The following is a 13704-nucleotide window of genomic DNA, read 5'->3' on the forward strand; positions in this document are numbered from 1 at the left end:
CAGACTGGTTTCAAAGAACACCAAGGCTGATGCCCTCTTACGCCTGCACGGCCCAACCCATCCATCGAGAACCCCAAATTGATTCTGCCTCGGAACTGCGTGATAGCTCTGGTTAGGTGGCAATTGTTCCAAGATCTTCAGGCTGCCCAGGCAATCGAACCTGGTCCCCTGACCAACCCAATGGCAAGGGCTATGTGCCGGTGAGTATGAGGATCGCCCTCTTACAGCGGGCCCACGACTCCCCTGCTGCCTGACACCCAGGGTTGAGCTGGACCCTCTCTCCCCTGCAAGGACAATTCTGGTGGCCCGCGATGTGGGAGGATGTAAGGGAATACATGAAGGCCTGCCCCACATGCTCTCAAGCTAATTTGTCAACCCAGAAACTCGGGGGGCTGCTGGAACCTCTGCCTGTGTCTTGGGCCCACGTGGTGGTGTGTCATGGTTGTGCTTCGCGAGGACGGACTCAAGTGCAGAGTTTCGTAAACAGCCATTTAATAAAGCCAAAACGGAATCCAAAAGCAAGGTTGTGGGACAGGCGTAGGTCAGGCGATCAGCAAACGTGGTGCAGAGGGCTAGACAAAGAATGAGGTCAGGAATTTACAGGCAAAAGTCGATGTCGGAAGAGGTTTACTGTGGCACTACTTGAGAGGAAACAAAGGAGGCAAAACAAGGTTCCGCACCTAGGCTTCCTTGGCGTCCCTCTTTATAACCGTTTCTATTAGGAAACAGCAGGTGTCGCCGATGTGCCGGCTGCGGGGGATGTGACACGGTGGACTTCTTGGTAGACCTCCCCTCATCCGAGGGCAAGACCGCGATACTCACTTTAATAGACTGGTTGTCCAAAGCATGCTGTGTGATTCCATCGCCTAAGCTACCCATAGCCCTGGAGACGGCCAAGGCTATTTTCCAACATGTGTTCTAGGACAAGCTGGGGGTGTCGGTGAGCCTGACATCTGGCTGCCATCCCTAAGCAAATGGGCAGGTCGAGAGGCTCCAGCAGGACATCCCCAGCTTCCTGTGCAGTTACTTCTCCCAGAACCAGCACCAGTGGGCCCAGTTCCTGCCCTGAGGCAGAATACTCCCACAATGCTCTCACCCATTCATCCACCAGTATGTCCCCCTTTCAGTGCATTCTTGTTTATCAGTCCGCTCTGTTTCCCTGGCACACCGGGTCTAACCCTGTACCTGCTGTAGAAGACTGGTACCGAGAAAGCGAGGGACCTGACGGTTGGTCCGGGACCACCTCAGACAGTTACCCAGCAGTACAAGCGGCAATCAGACCAGCACTGGTGCATCCTCTCCTTCATGCCTGACCAGAGAGTCTGGCTATTTAATCAAGACCTGAAGCTACATCTCCCATCCAGGAAGCTTAACCCCTGTTACATTGGGCCCTTCAAGGTCCTCTGTCAAGTGACCCCGGTTACATGTAAGCTCCTGTTGCCACCCCGACTCCGCATTCATCCCACATTTCACGTCTCCCTGTGGGACATCATTCTTCCAGGTCACCAAAACCCACACCGATGCTTCGCCTCCTCCAGTACAGGTGGATGGAGGGCCCGCCTACACCGTGAAGGCACTGATGAACTCATGCTGATGGCACGAAGGCTTCCAATATTTGGGGGAGTGGGAGGGCTACGGGCCAGAGGACCAGTCTTGGGTGCTTGTGCATGATATTTTGGACCCTGCTCTCATTGCAGACTTCCACAGGGACCACCTGGACCGCCCAGCGACTCGTCCCATGCCCATTTTCCTGCGCGGCATAGGGCGGCAGGAGCCGCCTGTAGGGGGAGTTCTGTCATCCCCACAACTGCGTGCCCTGCTCCTGCACCTGTAACTGATCAAAGACGCATGGGGTAAAAGGGCAGTTCAGACACTCCTGAGTGCAGAACCTCCATGACAGAAACTGCAGCGCCTCACCTGAGTTCTTTACCTGTGTGTTATCCTCCTGCTCGGCTTTTAGACCCTTTGCTCTTGTTTTCCTGGTTCTGATTCCTGACTGCCCTCTGAATGACGTTTGCTGATCAACCGACCTGTGCCTGTCCCTGACGATTCTCCTCCCTGCCCCTCTGGTTATTGCTGCTACGTAATCTGAGTCCTTCGGCTGGATTCTCGAGTTCCACCATGGCAGTTGTAAACATTTACAACCTTCAAACCACTGCCAAGGTAATGTTGGCAGTTACAATGTGAAAAGAAAAAAAGATGTGTGAACACATGCGTTCATTCATTAAACAACATCCACTGACCTCTACATAAAATTGCTTCTGTACACTTATGTTTACACCATATATTTATCACCTCAGGGTGCCAGCTGTATATTTTGACAAAAAGGGAATGTGTCAGGATCTGGTCCTGACATTGTTTTGCATTGCTTACTCATAATATTTACAGTTATACAGAAAGTCATGGAAACTAAGGCTAGCTCATTTTTCTTAATATGGAAACAAACAGAAGTGTGGTACTGCACCCTCACAAGTCTTTGCTTTGTTCACAGGTACAACAGTTGGGATTTGAACATACAACCTCTGGGTTTTAAGGTAGCAGTACTAATCACTTTGCTACTAGCTGCCCCCATAACTTCTCAAAGGAGTGTCATGGACATTTCAGGTGCCACAACACTCTATAAATGTGTTTGGACTGAACGTCCTTACGTGAACTATTCCTGCTCATACTACCATCACAATATCTACAGTCGAGACAGTGAGAGAAACCTTGGATCTCCAGAAATTCATGTTTCTTCTTGAAGAAATCACTTTTTGCCACTTTTATTTAGCTGCCCGTAGCAGCACAATAACATTTTTACGTTATTTTTACATTTTACTCTAGTGGCTGCTACAATCCCTTGCAGAGAGCACAGAAAATACTTTGAATGTAATTGATTTGAATTAGGGTGGGCCTGGTGGCATAGTGGTTTTGGCTTTGTCCTGCTCTGTGGTGGGTCTAGGGTTCAAGTCCTGCTTGGGGTGCCTTGTGACAGACTGGTATCCTGTCCTGGGTGTGTCCCCAGCCCTACACCCTGTGTTGCTGGGTTAAGATCTGGCTTGCTGCAACCCCTACTTGGGACAAGTGGCTTTAGTGTGTGTGTGTGATTTGAATCAAAAAGAATTTGTTCAACAGGACAGTTCTAAGCAAAAAACTACATTCACTTATTCTTGCTCTTCTGTGACCATGACCAGCCAGTTGCCTAGAAGTTTCTATGGCAACTGTCACACACACAACAGTCATGCCATAAAAAAGATGCAGCATATTAGGCTGGGAGCAGTTCTCTTAAATCTCCTACCCCGGTGTGAAAAGGGCAAGAGCTGTACTCCTTATCCAATGTTACATTTTCTGGTATTGCTGCAGATTACTTCTTTACATTACATTACACAGGAGGAGATACTAACAAAATATTTTCATCATTTGGCAAAAGAGTCAGAAGGTCTACTGTACCAATGTAAGTTTGAAAAATCTGCAGTCAATGAAAGCTCTATTTTTGCCATTTAGGACTTAAAGAGGAAACCTTTGTTACTGTTCTTACAGTCATACCACCCTTGGGTGCTAATCCTGCTATTAGCATGCAACATAGATATATCCACTAGATAGCATATTTTTGATTCTATGATTAATGTGCAAATGGCAAATTCAGCCAGTACTGTATCCTGATACATACACTGTATACTACATATACACAAATATCTATCCATCGTCAACAACCACTTGTCCCAAGTGGAGTCACAGCAAGCTGGAGCTTACCTAGCAACACAGGGCACAGGGAAGAGGGGTCACACCCAGGGAAGGATCCCAATCCATTGCTAGGCACCCCAAGCAGGGCTCAAATCCCAGCTCTAACACACAGCAGGCACCAGCTGAACTCACTGTGCCATCATGTCTACTGTTATACATCACTATAATAAATGAATTTATATCAAAATACTCAGTGAATTTTCGCTTTATACAGACACACACACAGACATACCCCAAGATACAAACATTTCAGTTATAAGAATTTGAATTTATAACGAGTTTCAGTTAATACTGAATTTGGAATGAATGAATTTGGCACTCATTACCTGTTTCTCAAACTGTCCTCTTAAATGTTGATGTTTTGTTGCATTTTTTCACCCATAGTGTGTGAGTGACAGAATGTGTTCCACTGATGTATGGATGAGTGACCCATTATAAGTAGTGTACAGTATATTGTAAGTCACCTTGGTGAATAAGGTGTGTGGTCTGATAACACTACATAGAGTTTATTGGAAGTCACTTTGGAGAAAAATGTCTGCTAAGTAAATAAATGTAAATGTAATACACCAACTTTGAGGTACAAGGCATTTCTTCTCACTTACAAGAACCAAATTTGAATTATGTGTGATCCCAACAGCAAATACATCACAAGAAATATACAATTACTCTACATTTATTTATTCAGGAGATGCTTTTCTCCAAAGTGAGATATGTATATATATAACAGCTGATGGAGGTGCGGTGGCGCAGTGGGTTGGACTGGGTCCTGCTCTCTGGTGGATCTGGGGTTCGAGTCCCACTTGGGGTGCCTTGCGAGGGACTGGTGTCCCGTCCTGGGTGTGTCCCCTCCCCATCCGGCCTTATGCCCTGTGTTGCCGGGTAGGCTCTGGTCCCCTGTGACCCCGTATGGGATAGGCGGTTCAGAAAGTGTGTGTGTGTGTGTGTGTGTGTGTGTAACATCTGAATGAGCAAGCTAAGATCCTGTGGGACTTCCAGATCCAGACTGACAAACTGGTAATGGATAACCAACCGGACATAGTAGTGGTGGACAAACAGAGGAAGAAAGCCGTAGTGATAGATGTCACCATTCCAAGCGATGGTAACATCAGAAAGAAGGAACATGAGAAGCTTGAAATACCAAGGACTGATAGAGGAGCTAGAAAAGATGTGGTAAGTGAAGACAACAGTGGTCCCCGTGGTAATCGGAACACTTGGGGCTGTGACCCCTAAGCTGGGAGAGTGGCTCCAGCAGATCCCGGGAACAACATCCGAGATCTCTGACCAGAAAAGCGCAGTCCAAGGAACAGCTAAGAAACTGCGCAGAACCCTCAAGCTCCCAGGCCTCTGGTAGAGGACCTGAGCTTGAAGGAGTAAGACAGCCTGCAAAAAGGGGGGAGTGGGGAAATTTTTTTTATATATAGAGTATAATAATAAATTACTAACAATATAAATACATTTCCAAAATGAATTTTCATGTGGAACACAAGGAGAATGTCCCTTTAGCTGCACTGCAATAGCAGTATTCAGGTGTCTAATTGTGCCCATGAGTTCAGACCCATTCGCTTGAAAAGAATGCTTCATACATGAGCTCATACTGTAACTGCGAATAACTGAACAATACTAGCTACAATTAAAAGCATTAGCCAGCCCACACAGTAATATATTAGAATTTAAACATCCTTCAAGACTCAAATGCAACCTTCCACAAAGAGGAAATGTCCATACAAGCAATGCATGCTGGAAAGTGGTCTACTGATCAATTGTTAATCACATGTAATACTGGTATTTGTCTGTCTTAAAGTTCTCTTACATAGAATATAATGCAAAATTTATCTACTGTATGAAGCAGAAGTTCTGAGAAACATGTTTGTGCTTAAGAACTAAGAAGAGAGCAGGAACGAAAAACCTGTATCAGCATAGAGGAATTTGATGTTTCATACAAAAATCACAGCAAGCACCCTGAAATAAAAAGGAGGTTTACATTAAAACAACCCCATAATGACAGAAATGTCTCTGCATAACTTTTAGAGAATAAACTCTGTCTAAGATTAGTTACTGCAGGTAAAATACGTTTTTCTTTTGAACATATGTGCACAAGAGTATAATTTCAGTATTGTATTTCAGAACAGGGCAATATATAACAATAATATATCACACATAGCCCATTCTTAAATCCTGCGGCTCAGATATTTTCATGAGGTTAAAACTGAAGCTTGAAATGAAAGTACTAATGACTTATAGCAATGCATGAAATCCAATAACAAGGTGTTAAAGTGAAAAAAAAAAAACATATTTTAACACAAAATAAAGCTTTTAACATCACAGTACAGAAGATTTAAACAGTGGATAATATGTAAGACAAAGGGACAACATAAAAGCAAAATGAACATAATCAGAGAGGTGATGTATTATGACTATCCATTTATAATAAATGAAAGATTCACTTCTATTAAATTCAGCTCAATTTAATTATCTTCAATAGAGTGCTCTTCTCACCAGGGTGGTACAGACGGCTGACAATAGTTCCAAGGAGTGGTTCAATAGAAAAGGGAATAGTGCAATACAAACATAAATATTAGAATAAATCAGCTGCCAGAAGTGGCGAGAAAAACAAAAGACCTCCCAGTTGTGGAAAAGGGGAGAAAAATAAACATCTGGAGTTCTAAGTGCAAGTGGATGTCCAGCCCTCCTGGGTATTTTACTGTGGTGACAGGCTACCTATATCAAGGTAGAGAAATAGTCCAATTATGGTGAAGTTGTCCAGATCCAGTGGTCGCTGATCCTTTAGTTAGTGGTTGGCAGTCAAGGGTTCCTGGCTATAGGACCCAATGATTGTTGTTGGCAGTCACCTCCCAGGGTCTCACATTTCACTGAGACATATCTGGTACACTTGTACCATTAAAATAAATTGCAATCATAAGAAAGAGACATGAACATTTATTTACCTTTCTTAGACTTGGCACCAATCTTCAGTTTCGAAGGCCAAGCTACCTGGGTGTTTGTTTCTTCCATAACCTGAAACAGAGATAATATTTTTTACATAATAATGTTCCAAAACCTTTGCAATATTTCAAAACCTTTGTAAACTTTATTTGAAAGATTGTTTGAGAATCGCCTGATGTTTTCAAAAACTGCCACCAGCTTGAGGGTTTCTACATGACTTCTTTGAAAGGTGCAGTTTAATTGAGTCAAGCTGAAGAAACATTTTACTACATTATAGCCATTGCACAGGTAACATAACTGCTATAGGAACTACACAGAAATGACACAACTTCTCAAATCACTTCATTACTGTGACAGCTGAAGGGTCATATGTGAAACATTTTTTCTGTAAAAGCACTTTTACAAATATTGCAGGGAAGATTAATCTGAAGAAATATTCAGAAACGTGATATTAAGAAAGAGATAAAAATAACTTTTTATATGCGATTACATGAAGCAGTCAATCAAAATTTGCCAGGCTGCTTCTCTGTGTGCAAATACAAAATCTATTTAACAGCTCTTGTGGACACAGCCTTCACAATTCAGCAATAAAAACGAAGCAAATGAGAAAGACAGAGTTCTGAAAGCTAAGGTGAGAGTTTGCCCTTTCAAAAAAAAATCAAAAATGAACAGTTACTGTTTTCAGGACATTTACTGCATTGTTTTTGATACTGTACACTATCATAAAATAGAATTGTAAAGAGACATTAAAGCAAAAAAAAAAGTCTGTGCCAAGAGAGCATGCATTTCCCTGACATCACTCTGATTAATCATTTGCCCTCTATGAATGGGCTGCTATGTAGCATGCAGGAGCCCCATCTATGGTATGTGTGCAGGCAGTGATTAATGGCCTAACTGCGGCAGGCTTCTTGGACATTGTCCCTTCACATTTTTTATGTAAATGTAATTCCTATGGCACACAATATGGCCCAGTTCACAATTGCCAGTCAAAATGTATACTAAACAATGACTAATTTACTTTTTCCTATCAAAGTCAAGCTGTTCAGTACAAAAAAATCCAACAAATGTCTGTTAGAGCACAGTATAGTAATATATACCATAGGTGCCATATTGATCATTTAATTATTGCATTTACTATAGAGTTATTTTAGATATATGCTTATTTTTATAATATCGCATCTTATCCAACCTGTAGCAGAAGTAAACAGCACATGGCACCCTGGACAGAGCACAAGTCCATCACAGGAGACCAATACATCAGACAAACTAAAGGCAATTTAGGGCCAGAAATCCACCTGAAACACATGCTTTTGGACTGCGGGAGATAACCCATGCAAAGACAGTGTTCACAGACTATCAGCTTTGTAGCATTCAAAGTCACATTTGAACACACATCCAAGGTGCTGTGAAGCATCTGCACTGCTCGCTGTGCCACTGTGCTGCCCTAGTTAATATCCCACAGAATATGAGGGTGACTAATAAAATGCAGCACAGCTCAGCCTGCCCGTATTCTCAGTCTTTGTTATTTGTGTTCTTAATTTTGTTGAAATTTGTATGACATTCATGGTTTAGTATGTTAAATTTTAGCCAGGAAAGAGTGAGTAATGTTAAATAAAAAATAAAGAGGAAATCTCAGCCAAAATAAGGATGTTTTGATATTAATGACAAAGTGCCTGAAAGCAGTAAAATATCCTGCTTTCAAATCTCAAAAACAGATACGGATTAAAGCAATTATTTAAAAAACTAAAATAAAAATCAGCACCGATACGTTTCAAATAAAAGGCCTTTTTTTAAATACTGTCATTCACACGCAATTTACAGAGACCAAGACTGCAATAAGGAATACATGTTGTCTGCCAAATTAAACTTAATAAATTATTACTAAACAATTCTGTCTGAAGCTGAAGCACTGCATTACAAGCATGTTATCAGTGAAAAGCAACATACTAAGTGAGAGCTGTTGGACAAAGATGACAACAGTGCTCAGCAGCTGATTTTATGTGCTGAAATTAAGTTTAAATTAAATTATTTAATTCTCACTCATTTCTAAGTAAAAAATCACAGTCAGAAGAGCACTGCTGTCTTGCACTCGAAGGAGTCAGGATTAAAACAATTAATTAAAACAAGAAATGCTTTTAATGTACCTTTCAAACACATCATGCTGTAGAAAACCTTGTTGTAGAGGCAACTTTGCTAGCTTCAGAAAGTGGATCAAAAACTTGCAAAACGTGCAAAACTTGAGTACCCTGATGAATGTACCACATGCTGTGAGAAGAATTTGGATATATGCAGTTACAAAAAAAAAAACAAATGCCCAGCCCCAGGTGTAAGAGCAAAGCCTCTATTAATGACATTTATTATTCACAAACTAACACATCATCTCACCTTCAACTACATCCTGTTTAGCAACAGGGGGTTTGAGCTGTTCAGTCACGAGGATCAAATAAGAACCATCTGGTTTTTTCAGGGATACAGTTTTGTATGTACATTTTGCTGGCTTTTCTTTATGCATACTATTGTTTGCATTGTAAGATCACATGAAAAAACCTTGAACAGTTCAGATTTTTAAGAGTTAAAGAGATTTTTTCAGTACTGTAATCATCTGCCAACTAATGCACCAAATTTTTGCCAGTTCCTAGAAAATCTTTCACTAATTTGTTTGAACATGAGTAGTTATTAAATTGCTCTGTAAATATTCAAGCAGGCAGTGTCCTGACATCAATGAATTCTAGATCTATGAAGAATTGTCACTTAATAGGTTTAATATAACAAGTCATTGAATTTTACTCTATTCTTACAAGAAATTCTGATATGACCGCAAAACAAACTACAATCCACATTGTTGCTCTCGAAGCCCCAAATGTTTCTACTTGAGGTATCAGAAATGAATACTGATTTGTGATGATTTCATGGTTAAACACAAAAATCCCCTGCTTTTATTATTCTCATAAAAATATTTTCACTAAATAACAATAGAGCAAATACTCAGCTATAGACTTTGACCTTAAAATTCAACCAAAAACTACTTCAGACTAAATGTTCACGCATCAGGGAAGTTCCTCATATGTATGAAGACAGCTATTTTGGGAAAAGGACCAAATTACAGAGGGTGGATAGCTACCCAAAAAGATGGTAAAATTAAATTTGTCACATTGTCAGAAAAACCTTTTTATACCTTATGTGGTTCCATTAACTTATATTTTTTTTAGATGGAAAGTATGCCATGTGTTATGATGTAAATATGCTTGTTTATGGTTGTCTTTAAACAGACAATTTATAAAATGGGAAAATGGAATGAAAATGGATTTGTGCAACATTGCAGAGATGAACATGAATGCAGAATCCTCTTTCCCTGGTGCCGCTTCAGTGTGTGCTGTTGATTCAGCTGTGCCTTCAAAGTGTATTTGCACCTTTCAGTCTGAGGAAATGTGTGTACCAGTTTCCCACTATGAGCACACATAGCCCATGCTCCAGTAGAATAACTGTTGACAAACCTGACAGGGTCAGTTTGTCAATTTTCCATCATATACTGTGTGGTATCTGAAAGGAAGGTACAACGTTCTTTGGAGGTTTCACTGAAACAAAGCACTGGAACACTTGGAGTGTGCAAATAAAAGAGTTTATTAAGAACAGTAGCTCGTGTCACAATCTCACTTCACACCATGGAATCTCGTCTGCTCCCGCGCAAAAAAAGCCCGCGTTATATATAGTGCTGCCAATAACAATTCCCGTTTCACTTAGAAATAATCAATGACAATTATCCTTTGTCAACTTATACCCTACAGGCTGGCAGGAAACTTTCTTTTACAGAACTCTCAATGATTCCTTCTTGGTGTAAAACACCACATACTGTACGTGGAAAAAATTGTGGAAACAATGGAAAATAATGAAAACATAATAAAAAGACAAAATAAGTCACTAAAATTATAGAAGCAATAACATCGGTGGATCATACATATTAAGCTGAATATCAATGTGTGCCAGCTTTACAAAGAATTATAATTAGCACTTTAATAGGTTAGTTTCTAAAGCAGCATAGAACACCTGAACAGCTTCAGAAAAAGCCAAATAATTGCTCACACGCTCACACATGTTTCGGAACCGCTTGTCCCATTCGGGGTTGCAGGGAGCCAGAGCCTAGCCTGGCAACACAGGGTGGAAGCCTGGAGGGGGAGGGGACACACCCAGGACAGGACACCAGTCTGTCACAACGCACCCCAAGCGGGACTCAAACCCCAGACCTACCAGAGAGCAGGACCTGGTCCAACCCACTGTGCCACCGCACCCCCCCTGCCAAATAATTAGTGCTTCAATTATATTTTTTCAGGTAGAATGAATTCCATGATGACAATTGCTCCATAAATGGATGCAAAAGTAGATTCATTTATGTGACTCTCTTCAATGTGACTTACCACATTAAGTTAAGTTAATGATTTACCCTTTTATTTACCAATTTAGCAGTGCAAGTTTTACTGGAACAATTCGGTGTAAGCAGCTTGCTCAAGGACACTACAGGAGGTGGGATTCAAACCCAAAAGTAGCAAAAGTAGTAGCTCTAACCACTATGCTACCTGCCCCCAAAATAAGAATGAATGAATATTACTGAGCCTTTGCAGGACATTTTGGAGAACAAGATCTCTAGTTCCTTCCTGTCCTTTGTGAAGAATGGTCTAATATTCCACTACATGCACTTCAGGACTTGTAAGGCAGTATTAAGGAGTTCTGAAGGGAAAACAGTAGCCCTACATCTGGTTAGTTGATATTCATATATTATTTGCAGTTTCTATGTTTTATAGGTCATTTTGTCCCCCTATATAAAAACATTTAAATTTATTGCTAGCATTGAAAATGTTATCCAGGGTTAATCTATTTAAAATGAGATACACATTTATACCCAAATGTAATTTTTATGAGGGGGGGTGAGGTGGCGCAGTGGGTTGGACTGGGTCCTGCTCTCTGGTGGGTCTGGGGTTCGAGTCCCGCTTGGGGTGCCTTGCGGCGGACTGGCGTCCCGTCCTGGGTATGTCCCCTCCCCCTCCGGCCTTACGCCCTGTGTTGCCGGGTGGGCTCCGGTTCCCCGCAACCCCGTATGGGACAAGCGGTTCCGAAACAGTGTGTGTGTGTAATTTTTATTGGAAAAACTCAGAGTAAATACCTGGCTCTAGGGTACTACAGCAAGAAGTAGAATTTGAACCTGGGTCTATCCATTCTCATGTTCTACATGAGGAGTTTCAGCTTCTGCCCTCTGGGAGGCGTTTTAGGGTGCCAGACTGTAAGAAGAATAAGTACAAACATTCTTTTATTCCTCATTCCATCACATTATTGAATCAACAGAGCAGGTCAAGGAGGTAACCCCCCTCTACCCTACGCAGGCATATTTGCACATACACACACACACACACACACACACACACACACACACACACATACACCCCATTGATTGGTTGGATTTTGATTGATGTATCTGCACTAAATGCAAATGCATATTTATTCATGCTGTTTCTGTGGATTTGTATTTATGTAATGGCTTTTTATTATTTTGTGTGATGTCCAAGGTAAATTGATTGCTGAGCTGGTGAAGCAAGACAAATTTCTGTGCAAACAGACAATAAAGTCTTATCTTATCTTATCTTATCAAGTGTAAGACAGCATCTCTAACAGCTATGCTACTTACCGCCCCTTGTATATATAAAACAAGTATAAAGAATGACTTGCAGTGTCACTGTTAATACACTATATTACAATAGGGTGTATTTAAACAGCATAAAGGCAGCAATCACATGGGGAAAATCTTAGTTGAAGTACAGTGGCAAAGCAACTACAAGAGCAACTACAGCATTAACAAGTTCGTTATGTTCAGTACGCTGCCGAGTGTAAGAATGGAGCAGTCCCAAGGCATCACATCAAGAGATGGGTCTTCAGAAGGTGCCTCAAAGCCAGGAAAGAGGGAGCAGATGTGATACAGAGGGGATGCTCGTTCCACAGCTAGGGAATGAGGGACTGAGAATGAGCAATTTTGGAGAAAGGAGGCATGGAAAGTAACTTGGCATCAAAAGGAGGTAAACTAAAGTAGAAGGTAAACTACAGAGGTGTCATGAAGCAAGAAAAGGCGAGAGACTGAAGATAATGAGAAACCATACATACAGTAAATACTGTGTGTGTATATATATGTACATACAGTATATAAACATTACTGTTGTACTGTTGATTGAGGTTTGTCAACAACAAGAAAAATGTATATTTTGAGTCCCGTGGTGTGTAAAGTTATCCCTCCCCCTGACATTGCATTTATTTCTAGTTAAAGAGGCTGAGATCCCAAAGGGTAAAGCCAAGCAAGACAATCTACTTTTTTCGGTCAGCTACTATATAAATGCACATGAAGGTGAATGACTTCATTCATCTAATATGTGACAAAGAGAAGCATCAAATGGACCTTAGAAAGGATGAGGTATACCCTAGTGCTGCGTTTTGGGGGAATGGCTCTCTCTGGTGGATCTCTCAGAAAGAACAGGTGGGGGGTTGGGTGCACCCCTGCATCCAGAATCTGAAGGCATGAACAATTTCCCTCTTCTGTATATATTTTTTGGACATGGTCAATATCTGATAGAGGGGGAGAAGGCGATAGCTGGGGATAGCTGGTAGCATAGTGGTTACAGCTACTGTCTCGTGATCCAAAGCTTGCAGGTTGTAGTATTCTCAAGCAAGGTACTTACCCTAAATTGCTGGAGTAAAATTACCCAGTTGTATGAATGGGTCAATAATTGTAGGCTTTTAATACCTGTAACATTAAGTTATTCAGTGCAAGCTGCTTTAGAGAAAAGCATCAGCCAAATGAGTAAATGTAAGAAAGGAGAACAAAGTACCACAAGGCAAATGACTAGAGCAGTGTTACCCACAAATTTGTTCTCAGGACAACAATAATTACTGCTCACAGAGTGCTGCCTGAAAATTCCACTAGAGTTATTTTTAAACCTGACCTTTCACAGATCTCCCAAGAAGCCATGATATGATTGCTTGATTGTTGTTGGGCTTCAAAAC

At 41.4% G+C, this 13704-nt stretch overlaps 1 protein-coding gene across 5 annotated transcripts in view; it reads right to left on the reverse strand.

Moving 5' to 3' along the window:
• LOC108932836 (protein bicaudal C homolog 1-like) overlaps positions 1–13704 on the reverse strand; it is a 111266-nt gene that overhangs the window by 50751 nt on the left and 46811 nt on the right. For all 5 annotated transcript variants that reach the window (XM_029250857.1, XM_029250856.1, XM_029250855.1 and 2 more), the window contains one exon: positions 6669–6738. In XM_029250857.1, the coding sequence (XP_029106690.1) occupies positions 6669–6738 (70 nt within the window). The remainder of the gene's footprint in view (positions 1–6668; positions 6739–13704) is intronic.

Source organism: Scleropages formosus, chromosome 4 (assembly GCF_900964775.1).
Source record: "Scleropages formosus chromosome 4, fSclFor1.1, whole genome shotgun sequence".
Taxonomy (NCBI): domain Eukaryota; kingdom Metazoa; phylum Chordata; class Actinopteri; order Osteoglossiformes; family Osteoglossidae; genus Scleropages; species Scleropages formosus.